The 13,861-nt window shown below is 37.5% G+C and overlaps 1 protein-coding gene across 1 annotated transcript in view; it reads left to right on the forward strand.

The window, feature by feature from the left end:
* Positions 1-11,484, forward strand: part of Naf1 (nuclear assembly factor 1 ribonucleoprotein) — a 35,961-nt gene extending 24,477 nt beyond the window's left edge. The window contains 4 exon segments of the mRNA XM_027388910.2: positions 1,001-1,161; positions 3,415-3,466; positions 5,539-5,641; positions 6,897-11,484. Of these exon segments, the coding sequence (XP_027244711.2) occupies positions 1,001-1,161; positions 3,415-3,466; positions 5,539-5,641; positions 6,897-7,345 (765 nt within the window). The 3' untranslated portion in view covers positions 7,346-11,484.
* Positions 11,485-13,861: the final 2,377 nt, after the last annotated feature.

Raw genomic sequence — 13,861 nt, forward strand, 5'->3', positions numbered from 1 at the left:
TGAGGATCCTAAGGTTTTTTTAATTTTTTTTTTTTTAATCTTACTACATCCTTCTTTTAAATAATCTTGATTAAGTAAATTGCTTAATTTGAACTCAGCCACATTTTCCTGTAATTAAGGTAGGACCATGAACACCTATCAGAGTTGTGCGTGCTTCCTTTCACTTGATATGTAATACTTTTTACTTAAAACTTTATAATGGTTTAATTGTAGCTGTGAACCACAAACATTTCAGATCCTCGGTAAAGGATTACTTAAAATGTGTGTAAGAATTTCAGTGTCGAGGTTTGAGTGTAAACCAAGATTGGTAGCTCACAAAGGGGGAGCATATGTCCACTCATTGTAGCTATAGAGAACAGGCCAGACTGCCTTCTGACTTGCAGCTCTGTGCTAGCTGCTCTGCTTTGCCACCTAAGAAAGGCCAGGGCTTCACCTTACAAAAATGCCACACACATTAACTGACCTTCTGTCTTTTGATTCAGATGCTTGCTTTTGTATTTTCCATCATAGGATTCCAATTTTTGACTGCATTTTGTGTAGCATATAAATCACGAACATCGAGAGAAAAAAGAATCATTATTTGCACCTAGCAAGTACCACCAAAATTATTTGAATTGGCAAGAACCCAAACTTGATATTCTTTTATTTGAAAGAGAATTGTAATAAAGCTATTGCATTTGTAAAAAGCAAGATAATTTATTGCTGTAAAATAGGATTGCCTTATTTTTGTAATTATCAGTGTTTTAAAAAATCTTGCTACCGGGCTGGAGAGATGGCTCAGAGGTTAAGAGCACCCACTGTTCTTCCAGAGGTCCTGAGTTCAATTCCCAGCAACCACATGGTGGCTCACAACCATCCGTTATGAGATCTGGTGCCCTCTTCTGGTGTGCAGATATATATGGAAGCAGAATGTTGTATACATAATAGATAAATCTTTAAAAAAACAATCTTGCTACCTTTTCAAATCATAATTGAAAGATACATGTCTTCTGTTTTGTAGATATTTGAGATATTTGGACCTGTTGCCCATCCATTTTATGTATTACGGTTTAATTCTTCAGATCACATTGAGAGTAAAGGAATCAAAATAAAGGATATTATGTATTTTGCTCCGTCAATGAAAGACTTCACTCAGTATATATTCACAGAAAAACTCAAACAGTAAGTGTTTCATTGCTTGGTTTTCATTGTCAGTCATTTAAGAATCTGACCCTTTGGGAGTCAGTATAACAGTAGCAAAATTACAGTTATGATGTAGCCACAAAATCTTGTGATTAGGGGTCATCACAATATGGGGAACTGTATTAAATGGCCGCAGCATTAGGATGGTTGAGAACCACTGCCATAGATGACAGCTTCTTAATGGTGACTTTATTCCAGAGAACTCATTTTTCTATGAACATATTTGAGAACTATTATTTGTCATCAGCATTAACAGGTAGGAATTATGTATTTTTATACTTTACCCAAATAAGCCACTAGGATCACAGCATTCGAAGAATGTATAAGTCTTTTGAATTCTAGTTTACTGTTCTTTTTTCCTCATCACATACATTATTATCCAAACTACTTCAATGTTAGTGTTACTACATTACAAAAATTATTTGCAATAAAGTTAGAAGTTTAAAGAACTCTTTTTTGTTTAGTTTGTTTTGGTTTAAGGCAGGATGTCATGTATCCCTAGCTGGATTCATATTCCTGATCCTCCTGCCTCCATCTTCCAAGTGTTGAGTTTATAAGTTTGTTCTACCATGCCCAGCCTTATAAAAAATACTAGTCTCAGCTGTACCATGTAGGAAGTTCTCTATACTATTTTTATGTTAAACCAATTTTCTCGACTTCATTTACAATTTCAGAGGTAAAAGTTTTGGTCTTCATAAAGGACAAGTCATTTTTAACAATCTAAAATAGAACCATTTGGCCTGAATTATTTTTTCAGCTGTGTGTGGTTAATTTTCCTGCACGAGTAGATGACTGGATAAATGCTTTAAGTGGATACTAAATCATAAAGGTTTTATATTTTAGACAATGCTTAAGCAATGGCCATTTTATTGAAACTTAAGATGGTACCCAGGGTCTGTGCGCCATATGCGCCCATGTGTAGCCTTTAACACATCCTCCAAAACGTTTTCTGAAGATGTTTACAAAATAGTTAAATAAAAGCAGCCTTTTAAGTCTTGATTGTCAATTCCGAGAAGAAATAGGAATAAACTAGAGGGGTGAGTGGTGAGGCTTAACTGTAGCACCCTACTGTCCATTCATCTTGTTGTCTCCTTGTACTTCACTGTGTGTCGAACTTGGCAGCTTTTGGAGTAGAGTAGTTCAGCCCTTTGACAGTTCCACCCCGAGCAAGACTAGTTTAGTTAGCTTTCTATCCACTTGGTGTCTTATTGCTTGGTTATTCTTTGACAGATTTAGGTTTCTTGCAGTAGACAAAGTAGCTAAGGTACTTTCCTGATGTCTCGATAAACTCCAGACTAAGGATTTTACACATCATTTCTTGTATTCTTGTACTAAGTATATTAAAAGGGAACACTGGATTTATGTCAGGTGAACAGGTTAATGACAGCTAACCAGATGGTAAAATAGTCATTGATAATACACCATATATAATGTCAGAGATCTCAGTGAAAAATGTAGAGAAATTCAGTTTTCATTTTGTGACAACTCAGTGTCATTGGCATATTGGTTTTAGTGGAATTTATTCCAAAGAAACTCATTTATTATTTAAGATCTAATTTAAATTAGTAATAACATCAGGCCAAAATAATTTGTATTAATGTAGATGAATAACAAAGATGCTTGAAACCATGAAATAGATAACATTAGATTTAAAAATGAGGTTTCAGAAATTATAATTATACTCTGATACTTGCTTTTTTTTACATTGTTAAACTTCGCACCGAAAGTTCCTATTGGTTTCTAGTTACTCATTTCATACAGGCGTCTGATACACTAAACCTTCCTTCAGAATACTCAGTGTTCCTCCTCCTCTTCCCCAAACTCAGCGAGAATTGTTGGCATTTCTTTGGTGGGGTAAGGAACAAGAACTGTGTCTTTGCCTCTGCCTATTCCTGTGAAGCCCTTGAAAGGGAATTGCTCTGTCTTCATGTCTACAGCAGCTGAAGCATCTTCTCATGTGTAGGTGTGGAACAAATTTTTCTATAGAGGTCAGGAATCTTGAAAGTGAAAATCAAAAATGCAAAACCACTTACTCTGCACAGCAGCCTTCTCATCTCAGTCCCCCAGTGCCGACAGTTGCATCTTGTTTTTTTCTTATACGATGCCGACGTTATTTGAAATCTGTAGAAGACACAAAAGATAGTCTTTTAGTTTCTGCCTCTTTTCATATAAAAGTACAGGTTGAGCTCATCTAATTTCCCATAGCCCTTAACAACATCTAATCTTTTCTAGGGACAGAGGATCGGATGCCTCCTGGAAGAATGATCAGGAACCACCTCCGGAAGTTAGTAGGAGCCTTTTATTTAATAATTCACAAAGTAGCACATGCCTTAATCATACACATTGCTAACTAATTCCAACTTATTTTCCTTGTAATTCTCATTTTTATCAACTTTGTTGATAGACAAACTTTATATTATATAAAGTTGAGTTTATTCTTAAGTTTAGTGAATGTGTGGTACCTGATGGCATTTTCTGTGATGCATTTAATAAGTTGACCTTTGGGGCTGGGGGTAGAGTCATGGCAACTGCCAACTCTTATTTCCTAATGCTTGTGACACAGTTACTCTTTTGAAACTCCATCTCTTGATTTTATGTTTTGTGTCCATGTCTTAGTTTTGTCTCCTAAGGTGGGCTAATAATTTAAATCTGTCTAGAACTGTGTAATTCATTTTTGAATTACATGCAAATATGTCATGATTGTTTGGTTCCACTCCACGTGATGAACAGTTGGGTGTTCTAAAGATTTCAGTGTTGTAGCATTGATTTAATTGGAGATTTAATTTCTGAATACTTTTGGTATTTGAGTCAGGTTTATACCCACTTATGGAGATTTTATATACACAAATCACTTAGCTCAGGGCGTGGTCTGTCTTGGTATTGGTGTCTACCAAATGTTACCTAGTGATGTTGATATCTACTAAAATTCTGTGTTATGCTTAGAGCATCTTCATAATGAAATTGCATGTTTTAAAAGTGTTTGGTCATTTATTTGGGTCTTAAAATTGATCATGTTAAAACCTTGTTTTAGGCCTGAGGATTAAAGTTAATAATTTTGCTAATGTTAAGTTCTTGTGAAATCGGTTTGGTTTGATCTGATTGTTTTTATGGAAATAAATCCCACATGCTATATGATTTGGGGGGAGGGGCAGTGGTGCTGAAAAATGTTCGGATTTAATGACATTTTATAGTTCAGGAGAATTCTCTAATTTTACACCATGGTAAAATGCTGGATGTACATAAAAGATCTAAAGAGTTCTAAAATTCTCTTTTTGTTGTTTTTTATTTTTTGTTTTTCGAGACAGGGTTTCTCTGTGGCTTTGGAGGCTGTCCTGGAACTAGCTATTATAGACCAGGCTGGTCTCGAACTCATAGAGATCCACCCGCCTCTCTGTTTCCCAAGTGCTGGGATTAAAGGTGTGTGCTACCACTGCCTGGCCCAGATTTCTAAATTTCTTAAATCTCATCTTTATCTACAATCCTAATGTATATGTGAAAAATTTATAGTTGATTTAAGTTTTCCATGAATGCAAAATTGATTATGTATCAGAAAAATGATTTTAAGAGATGATAGCAAAATTTACTCCAAGCAAACTTTAAAGCTGCTTCCAATGAATTTTTCTGTGTTCTGATTTTGTTGTAGGAAAGAGTAGCTTTGGTTTACTTCTATATATTCTGTTCTTTTGACTGTGTGTATATGATTCCTACTCCTTGTTCTGCTAACAGGTCTTCCTTTTCTTCTTTTTCCTTACCCAGCCCCACACTCCCCTTAACACAAAGTCATAGTGTTTGTTGTATTGCTTGTTGTAAAGAATGAAATTTGAGATTATGACAAGATTAATGGACAAGGCGTGTGTCTGATTATGATCGATGGAATGATGTCTTTGACTTTGATTTTGGATCTGGTGATGGGTAAAAATAGCTTAGTCTTCATTACTGTTTTTTTTTGACAGCTGGCATGATGATAAGTCTTAAATCTAAGCAGGAAGTTAGGTTTCTGGCCAGGGAACATGTATTCTTTATCTTAAGATTGCTGATTTTTGGCATTTTAAAGTTATTTATCTGACGCTTTCAAGGAATTAAATAGACAAATTTTTTAAAAGGAAAAATTTGGGTAGCCAATTTATTGTACTCATTAGGGCTTAAAAACCAATCAACAAACAAAAAAAACCACAGTTTTTTTTCTGTTATTACTTTAGATATTAATGTACATATTAATAGGTAGCATTAAGTAGAAATGAGCAACCTTTTCTCAGTGTTAGTGGGTAAGGAGCAGTTTGAGCCTCACCTGCAAGTAAGTGCCTACTATTCCATCAGCAAACAAGTAACAGCTGAATTTCTACTTTTATCTGCAAGGCCTTGGATTTCAGTGATGATGAAAAAGAAAAAGAAGCTAAACAGAGGAAAAAATCTCAGATTCAAGGGCGAAAAAAGCTCAAATCTGAATTGAATGAATCAAGTGAGTATATTGTTTCTGTATAGTCATTTTTGGTCTTCTACAAATATGTAAGCAAAAATAACAGAAAACACTTGGGTTTTCTCTCTCTCTCTCCTCATGCCCCTCATGCTCCTCATGTTGGAAGCCTTACACGGCATGGGCTATGTTGAGAGCCTCAGGAATACTTGGGTTGTTTTAGCTCAATCTGAAGGTGTCTTCTAGGGTAATAAGCTGAGTCTGTTAGAGACAGCTGTGCTTACAGTGTGGTTTTCTAAGAAATAGATTTGCCGTTTGCCCATGTTTAGAATTTGGTAGTGTGACACCCAAATCACGCTGTTTATTTTGACTTTCCCTTTTATAATCTCTTTTCTCTTTAAAAATCAAACTTTTGAGATAGTTGTAGATTCACATATATTTGTTATGTCCTTTACCCATGTAAAGCTTGCTGTGTCACAACTGGAATTATTACTGTGGTGATATCCTCAAGGCTTAATATTTCTGTGATCAGAACAGAATGTTTCTTCATTTGCTTTCCAGTTGTGACTCTTTGCATCTTTTTTACCTCAGTTCATGACAAGCATCTGTCTGTCTGTCTATCTTTCTCTGTTCCCTGCTCCCCTTTGTCTGTCTTGTAATACTAGATAGAGATGAAGGTTATGGCCTTGCAAGTGCTCTGCCCCTGGGCAGCATTATCAGTGCAGTTCTCCATTTCTTTAATGTGATTGTTTCAGTAATGTTACGTAAGACAGAATCCTATAGTGTCTGACATAAGTGTTTAAAGTCACACATTTGCTGCTGATCACACTTGCTTGGAAATTCATCCAAGTTTGTAGATGTATAGATTGTTCTTTTCTTTACAGAGTCCTGTCCCATGGGGTAAATTAGATTATATATTGTTCCATTAAGGGACATCTGGCTTATTTCCTTTTTTTGTCAGGAATAAGTCTTCTTTAATATGTTAGTACAGGTTTTCTAAAATAAAGTTTTATTTCTGTGGGACAAATGCTAAGCAGGAGTATAGCCTTCTTTCTCAGTCTTGAGTGTAGGTGGGGATGGTACTTCAGGGGTTTGGGGTGTTTGGATGCATTTATTGGTAAATATATTCTGTCTTGCAGCCTTTCCTAATCCTTAAGCCTTAAGTTGGGCCTTTTTAATTCATTTAAAATTGAGTCATCTGTCATGTTAGTAACTTAAGGAATAGAAATCATTTTTAACAATGATCTTAATATAGTAAACCAAATTTTAATTTTGCCTTTATGTGTTTCTGCTTTCAAAGGTGAGGATTGTGGTGAAGTGCATCAGAATTGGAATGCTTATCGATCTTCTTCCGAATATTCAAAAGGATATCACAACAGAGAATTCACAAGAGGCTTTCCCAGGGGCAGATATTCCCGAGGAAGCCACAGTAGGCCTTCACCTCAGGAGTTGTATAACTCAAATCATATGACATCTCAAGAGACTTTGGGATTTCCACCTCAGAGACAAGATAATCCTGTCATGCCCCATTATCCCTTTCCCCCTCCTATGTTTGATATGCATAACTTTTCACTCCCTCCCCCACCCCCACCCCCACCCCCACCTGTAAGCATGGGATGGGCTGCACCTAACATGGCTGCACATCACTTGCTTAATTTACCATATTCTCTGCCCCCACCACCTCCTCCACCACCCCCTCCCCCTCCCTCTCCTGGAGAGAGTAATTCTCATTTTGGACCTTACTATTAGGTATATACTTTTATTTCAGAAAAACATGGACTGTTAAGATTATATGTTAAAGTCCTTTTTTTTTTTTTTTTTAAAGGAAAATCTATTATGGAGCTAGATTTTTTTTAAAAAAATGTAAAATAATAAATGACTCGGTTGAATGTTCATATGTATTTTAAATAACTCAGTTGAGTTGTAAGTTCATATATATTTGTAACTTGTGTGAAATGGTGTTCATAGGAACAGTTAATCTCATTCTTGGAGAAAAATCCAATTTATATAATATTTAAGTAAAATGTTGAATAATGTCCTCTACTCTCCCCATCCAGTAAGCAACATGCATAGTTATGGAGGATGTTTTGTCACGGCTATTAAATATGCCTCTATAATATACTGAACACTGATTGTCTTTTTAGTATAGCCTTAAAGTAAGATGTTGAAGTCCTACTAAGTGTCTTTAAAATAAAGTATTTTTATAAACTTGACACTTGGGAGTGATTATGAGTGCAAGAATTCCTTAAATTTAATTTCCTTAAGCAAGTTTGGAGGAGGAAGACACTATGGGCAGAAGCCAGGTTAGTGTGAACTTTGCATTGACAAACACATTGTCTAGGTCTTTATTACTTACTCATATGTAGAATGCTTTACTGGTGAATTACTGGGACATTAAGGTGTGTGTGGGTGTATGTATGTCTTCTGTGTCTGTTCCTAGGCTCTGCAGTATCTGCATAGGTGACATGGCTAATAAATGCATAGTGAATGACCAAATGAATTTGGAGTTTTTAAATGTTGTTTTCCAGCATTGGTATAAATTCGAAGAATAATCAAGGAATTTGGGATCTTGACTAGGTCTTCAGCAAAGTCTCTCCACTCTCATTTATTAACTGAGAAGCCTGTGTGCTCAGTAGAGGCACTGATTTAACTGAGGCCACTTAGCTGTTACAGTGACAGAGTTTGAATCCAGGTTTTTCTTCTTCCTCCTCAGTACTTTCTGCTCATTGGGTGCTTCCTAATCTTCCATTCCCTGACATTCTTACAGTACTGTGTGTGTACAGCACATGGAGAATTTGGAGATCACTTGTTCCAAGCGTGTCACTGCTGTTTGCATGGAGGTCCCACTATACTCCCTACAGACTGAGGCAACTGCAGCCTTTGTGGTAGACAGCGACAGAACTCTACCTCGGCATGTAACCACTTCTTCGTCTGCGGGAAAGTGTGCATGTCAACTTTATCATGTGGGGGTTCTTCATTATTCTCTGAAGATTTCTCTTTAAGAGTCATCCTTAGAGTTAGTAGTAGGTTTCTGTTTTGTAGAATGTTTCTGGTGATAGAATTGAGAGTAAGATTGTATCTGGACTGGAGAGATGGCTTAGCAGTTAAGAGTGCATACTGCTGTGGCACAGAACTTAATCTCAATCTGCAAGTATTTCAGGGTAAACACATTACTACAGTTTTCTTGACAATACACTTGAATTTGAGCGAGCTAGTTTTGGTAGCAGTGGAGGTGAGGTTGTACCATTGAGAAAACTAGCTACAAATTCTGTGTCCATAGCATTTCAGTATGGATTGGCATCTCAGGATTATTTCTTTGAAGTGTTTTGTAATCAAGTCTTCATCTTTGGAGTAGACCATGACTGCTAATGGTTTTACTGTTCTCCTTCCAATATAGGTAGTTAGTGGTTAGTTAACAATCAGCTGTGGGTGGTATTAAGGTGCAAGGTCTTCAGAGAGACCTGATTTCTCATGAAAGAAGCTCCCTGTCAGTGGATGAGTGCCCTGTGATATGGCTGGAGGAGACTGCCTTAGGCTGCTAACTCTTCTACTTCACTGTGTGAGCAGTTAAGTCTCCTCCCTTGGAAGAGCTAGGAACAATGTACTGTCTTAAGTGCAGAAATGGGCAAACACCAGAGAAGTTGCTACATTTTCCAGCATCAGAACTAAAAACATTAATTCGTATTGTTTAGAAAGTATCCAGTCTCTGGATTTTGGAGCAGTGTACAGGCTAACAGACCAACGGCCTTTTGGAAAAGAGAAATGGTACAGGATTGTTAACCCCCATTCAAAATCAATTTGGTCCTACATCGAAACTCCAACCTGAAAAAGAAGGTGAATGAGTTCATTTCTTACTTCACTAAAGATAGTCACAGGGTTACATGCAGATAATTGTCTCTCTGGTGAATGGAAGTATCATTGTTCACTAGGCTGCTATGTTTGTTTTATTAAGCTGAATTCTGTTATAGGAAAAAAAGTGTAGCTCATAGTGATCAGATGTGTACTGTTTAGAAATGGGTGTTGAGGGCTGGAAAGGTTAGTGGCTACCATTCGTTGCTCTTCTAGAGGACCAGAACCCATGTGTGCTGCTCACGACCAACTGGTACTCTCATGCATTGGCTCTCCAGGGGAACTAATGCCCTCTTCTGGCCTCTTTTGACATCCACAAACACATGGTTTTCAACATGTATATTGGAAGAACCAGGGTGAGACTGCCTTTTGAACATCTGGAATCAAAAGCAGTTTGAAATTTTATCAAGGGACATACCTTATTTGTCAGTGCACTGCTAAACAAGATACCACAGACTGAGTAATTGGTATCAAACAAAATGATGCTTTGCTGTTTCTGGAGTTGTGAAAGCCCAATGTCAGATACCAACAAGTGGCAAGGGCCTTCTTCCTGCTTTATTACATGGTGACAGTTATTGGGGAGAATGGATGTTTTGTTATCATACCACTTTATACCATAGTCTTAAGCCCATCTTTAACAATCCCACTTACTAGTACTGTTCCAGTAACAAATTTCAGCATGAGTTTGGGAGGGGACAGCCAGACCATAGCAGAGCATTTTGTAAAAGTGACAAAGTACCAAAATGTGTCCATGCCACTATGTAGTGAGATGGTTAGTAGTTCCTAGTTGTCAGTGCTAAGTGGAGAAGGGGCAGAGCCTGCTAGGAGCAGCACTGCATCACCCCACTTGTTTATATTACCTTTATGTGTTACGCCTTTTGCTAATAAACACCATTTGATGAGAAACTGAGTGTTGTCATTTTAGCTTCTAATATGAAGAAGGATTTAAGGCCCAGTGTTTAAAGTGCTTACTTCATGTAAACAATATTCTCAAGCACTTTTTTGGGTTTTTTTTGTTGTTGTTGTTTTTTGAGGAGACCCCAGCTCAGGCATAGTGTACCATATTGTATCAGTGTATCATTTATGTTTCCATTCAACAATAGTGACTGGATTTTATTAATTTATACACTTTAATATTCACACAACATCCCATTGTTGTATTTCCACTATTGAGCACTGTCCTGTTACACTATAGTTCCCTCACCTCCTAGTGAGAAAAATCAGGGAATATAAGCTGAGAGAAGTTACCGTTTGTACCTGTGTTTTTCATTTTCCCCATCTTAATCAGTCCTAAAATTTAAGCAAATTCTTTACATGGAGTGCTAGCCTTATGTACTTGGGGTGCCTCGAACTTCTCTAAAATAGTCGTGTCATGCTATAATTATATGCTAGGGACTGGAGGTTAATATCTTCTTAAATAAGAGCCCTTACGATTCAAAATTTGACATTTGCAGAATTATTTCATCTTATATTCATACAATGAGTCGGTCTAAAAATACGTGCTCAGACACTGCTGTTTGACATCAGAGAACACCTGAGACATACACAATTTTTTCAATACAGTGTGGGCTGAAAATGTAAAATACCAAAAATCTTCCAAAAACTCATCAGGTATTGTTAAAGCTGAGCTATTTCTGACTGCATTCAGGATTCTAAAGGAAGACACAGGGCAGTGTGTGTCCTTTGCAGCCATTAGAGTGCCAGTCCTGTGCTTGTTTTCATTACTTATCCTACATATGTCTGTATGGATTAGCATGTAACAGACAAGATGCTATGCAGTTGTGTCCTATGGTATTTAGAACACACTATAGTTGAAACCAAAGTTGGATTATCTCCAATATTTTCTAGCATATATTAGTTTTAAGCTTCTAGCGGCAATGGATTGTCTACACTATGTACCTAAATTATTGTTGCGAGTTAGACATGTACAACTACTTAATTGCAAATTTGTGTATCCGTTGGTAAAGGAATAATGCAAATAAAAATGAAGACAAATAGTACTCTTCTGCAAATTCAATAAAATACCATTGTGCACTCTGTTTCTATGCTGCTACGCATGTTTATTTTTTGAAAGCTAGTATGAAAAGTCTCACTGTTACATATTACTCAGTTGTCATTGTCTCTCCCTTCTCTTTTGTAAGGTTGATGAAAGGCGAATACATTTTGCACTGCGGTACCTTATAGTTCATCTCGTTACTTCATCCCCCAAATAGAAGAGATTGACCTTGTTCATGTGGTAAAAGCTTTCATTTATATTGAGCATAGAGGAGCCAAATGTTTTTCCGAACAAGAGCTATGACCTGGAGGATAACAAACTAGAGCAGATACAAAGGGATAGAATCTATTAGCTGGTACTGACCATTGAAATTTGGCAAATAGATGATGGTAGTCTGTACTGTGGCAATGGCAGAGATGGACTAAAATGTTCTCAGTACTAATTGCCAGTCATTGGTCAAAACCTGTTAACATACCTCTCTAAAGCTTTTATGGCGTGCTCCTATGACATACAGAAGTGCTGGGGGACGTTTGTTCTTTCCCCCTCCAACAGCCCTTGAAAATACGTGATGACGTATCATGCAGTGCTTTGTTTCAGACATGATTTGGCACAGTCAGATTCAATTATGGAAGTTGCCTCAGTGGATGATTCATTCAATGGAGATCATTTTAACGCTTTGGGTTTGACTACAAATGTTGGTAAAATTGTTGATAGCAGTCCAGGTTCAAATGAATTCAGTTCACAAGTTTTTTTGCAGAAATTGATTTAAGAGGAGAAGACAATAGCTGAAGGCATTAATTTTGTTAATGTATTCCAATACTGTTACTTTGAGCCATACAAAACTGGCTACAAGGTAGCAGTTGCATAGGGTTCAATCTAATGAATAGGTTGTAGGGTATATTGTTTCCTGTATATTTTTCTCCATAGAACATTCCCTGTACCAATGCCCCACAGCACATTGGAAAGTGCCATCAGGATGCTTGGCAGAGATCCATGGTAGGATGTTGTAGTTGTTTGAATGACAATGGCCCTCATAGGCTCATGTGTTTGAATGCTTGGGTTCCAGTTAGTGGAATTATTTGGGAAGGATTAGAACATGTGCCTCTCTTGGGGTAGTTATAACCTCGTTGGATCCCTCTCCCCTTCTCTCTGTTCATCTCTCTGTCTTCCTTAGAGGTGTAAGCAAACCACCGGGCGTTGGTGGCGCACACCTTTAATCCCAACACTCGGGAAGCAGAGGCAGGTGGATCTCTGTGAGTTCGAGGCCAGCCTGGTCTCCAGAGCAAGTGCCAGGATAGGCTCCAAAACTACACAGAAAAACCCTGTCTCGAAAAACAAAACAAGAGTTGCCTTGGTCATGGCATCTTTTTCATGGCAATAAGACAGTAACCAAAACAGATGTATATCTCAGAGATGCTGCTTCCTGCTAAGAAGATTATTTATTAGATCCCATGTAACCACTAATACTTGGTGGAGTCCAGAGTTCCAAACCTGTGGTATTTGTTTCCCAATCTTTTAGAAACTCCCTTAAATCATGTCTCTGGAAGACAAGGTCTGTGGCTTAGCTTGTTTTCAGACAAGAGAGGACAAGAAAGGGAACCCACAAGGTGTCTAGTGCAGGAGTAACATGCAGAAATGTTTCTACAATTGTGCTTGTCAACTGTCCATATTAACTGTTTGTTTTGCATATGGGATACTTTGTACTCTCCCGAATCTGCCTGACCCTTCCCTCCTTTTTCCCTGTGGTGTCTTACCCTTCTCCAATCTACGTCCTTCAGGTCTTTTTCTCTCCCTAGCTTCACACTGAAGGAAGAAACAATCTGCCTTTAGTTTTACACGGTGACCCCTACTCCATTCTATTTTCCTGCAAATGACCTGATTTTTTTTTTTTTTAGCTTAATAGTACTCTGTTGTCTATATTGTATGATTTTTTTGTCTTGTTTTGTTTTTTGTTTCCTGTATCCTTTTATCAGTTGATAGACACAGGCTGATGGCTGATTTCAAGGCATGAGTGTTGGGACAGTGTTTCAGACAGCTTCCATGCACAGGTGTCCCTAGTACCCTGACTTTGCTTCCTTTGAATCTCTGCCTGTGAGTGCCATTGGTGGATCATAAGGTGCTTCTATTCTTACTGTAGTGAGGGAGCTATATATTTTTAGCCATAGTAGCTGCACTAATGTATGTTCTCTCTCCTCTCTTCCCCAACCCCACAAATTAAACGGATTTCTTTTACACCCTCACATCCTTTTCAGCATTTTTCATTTGTAAACTGTTTTGGGTTAGTTTGGGTTTTCTTTTTGCTTTAAAATCATTTGTTATTGTGTGTGTGTATATATATGTGAAGATCAGAAGACAAATGTATGGAGTCGGATCTGCCCTTCCACCTTTATGTGGGTACCGGGAACTAAACTCAGGGTATG

The sequence above is a fragment of the Cricetulus griseus genome (assembly GCF_003668045.3).
Source record: "Cricetulus griseus strain 17A/GY chromosome 1 unlocalized genomic scaffold, alternate assembly CriGri-PICRH-1.0 chr1_0, whole genome shotgun sequence".
Classification (NCBI taxonomy): domain Eukaryota; kingdom Metazoa; phylum Chordata; class Mammalia; order Rodentia; family Cricetidae; genus Cricetulus; species Cricetulus griseus.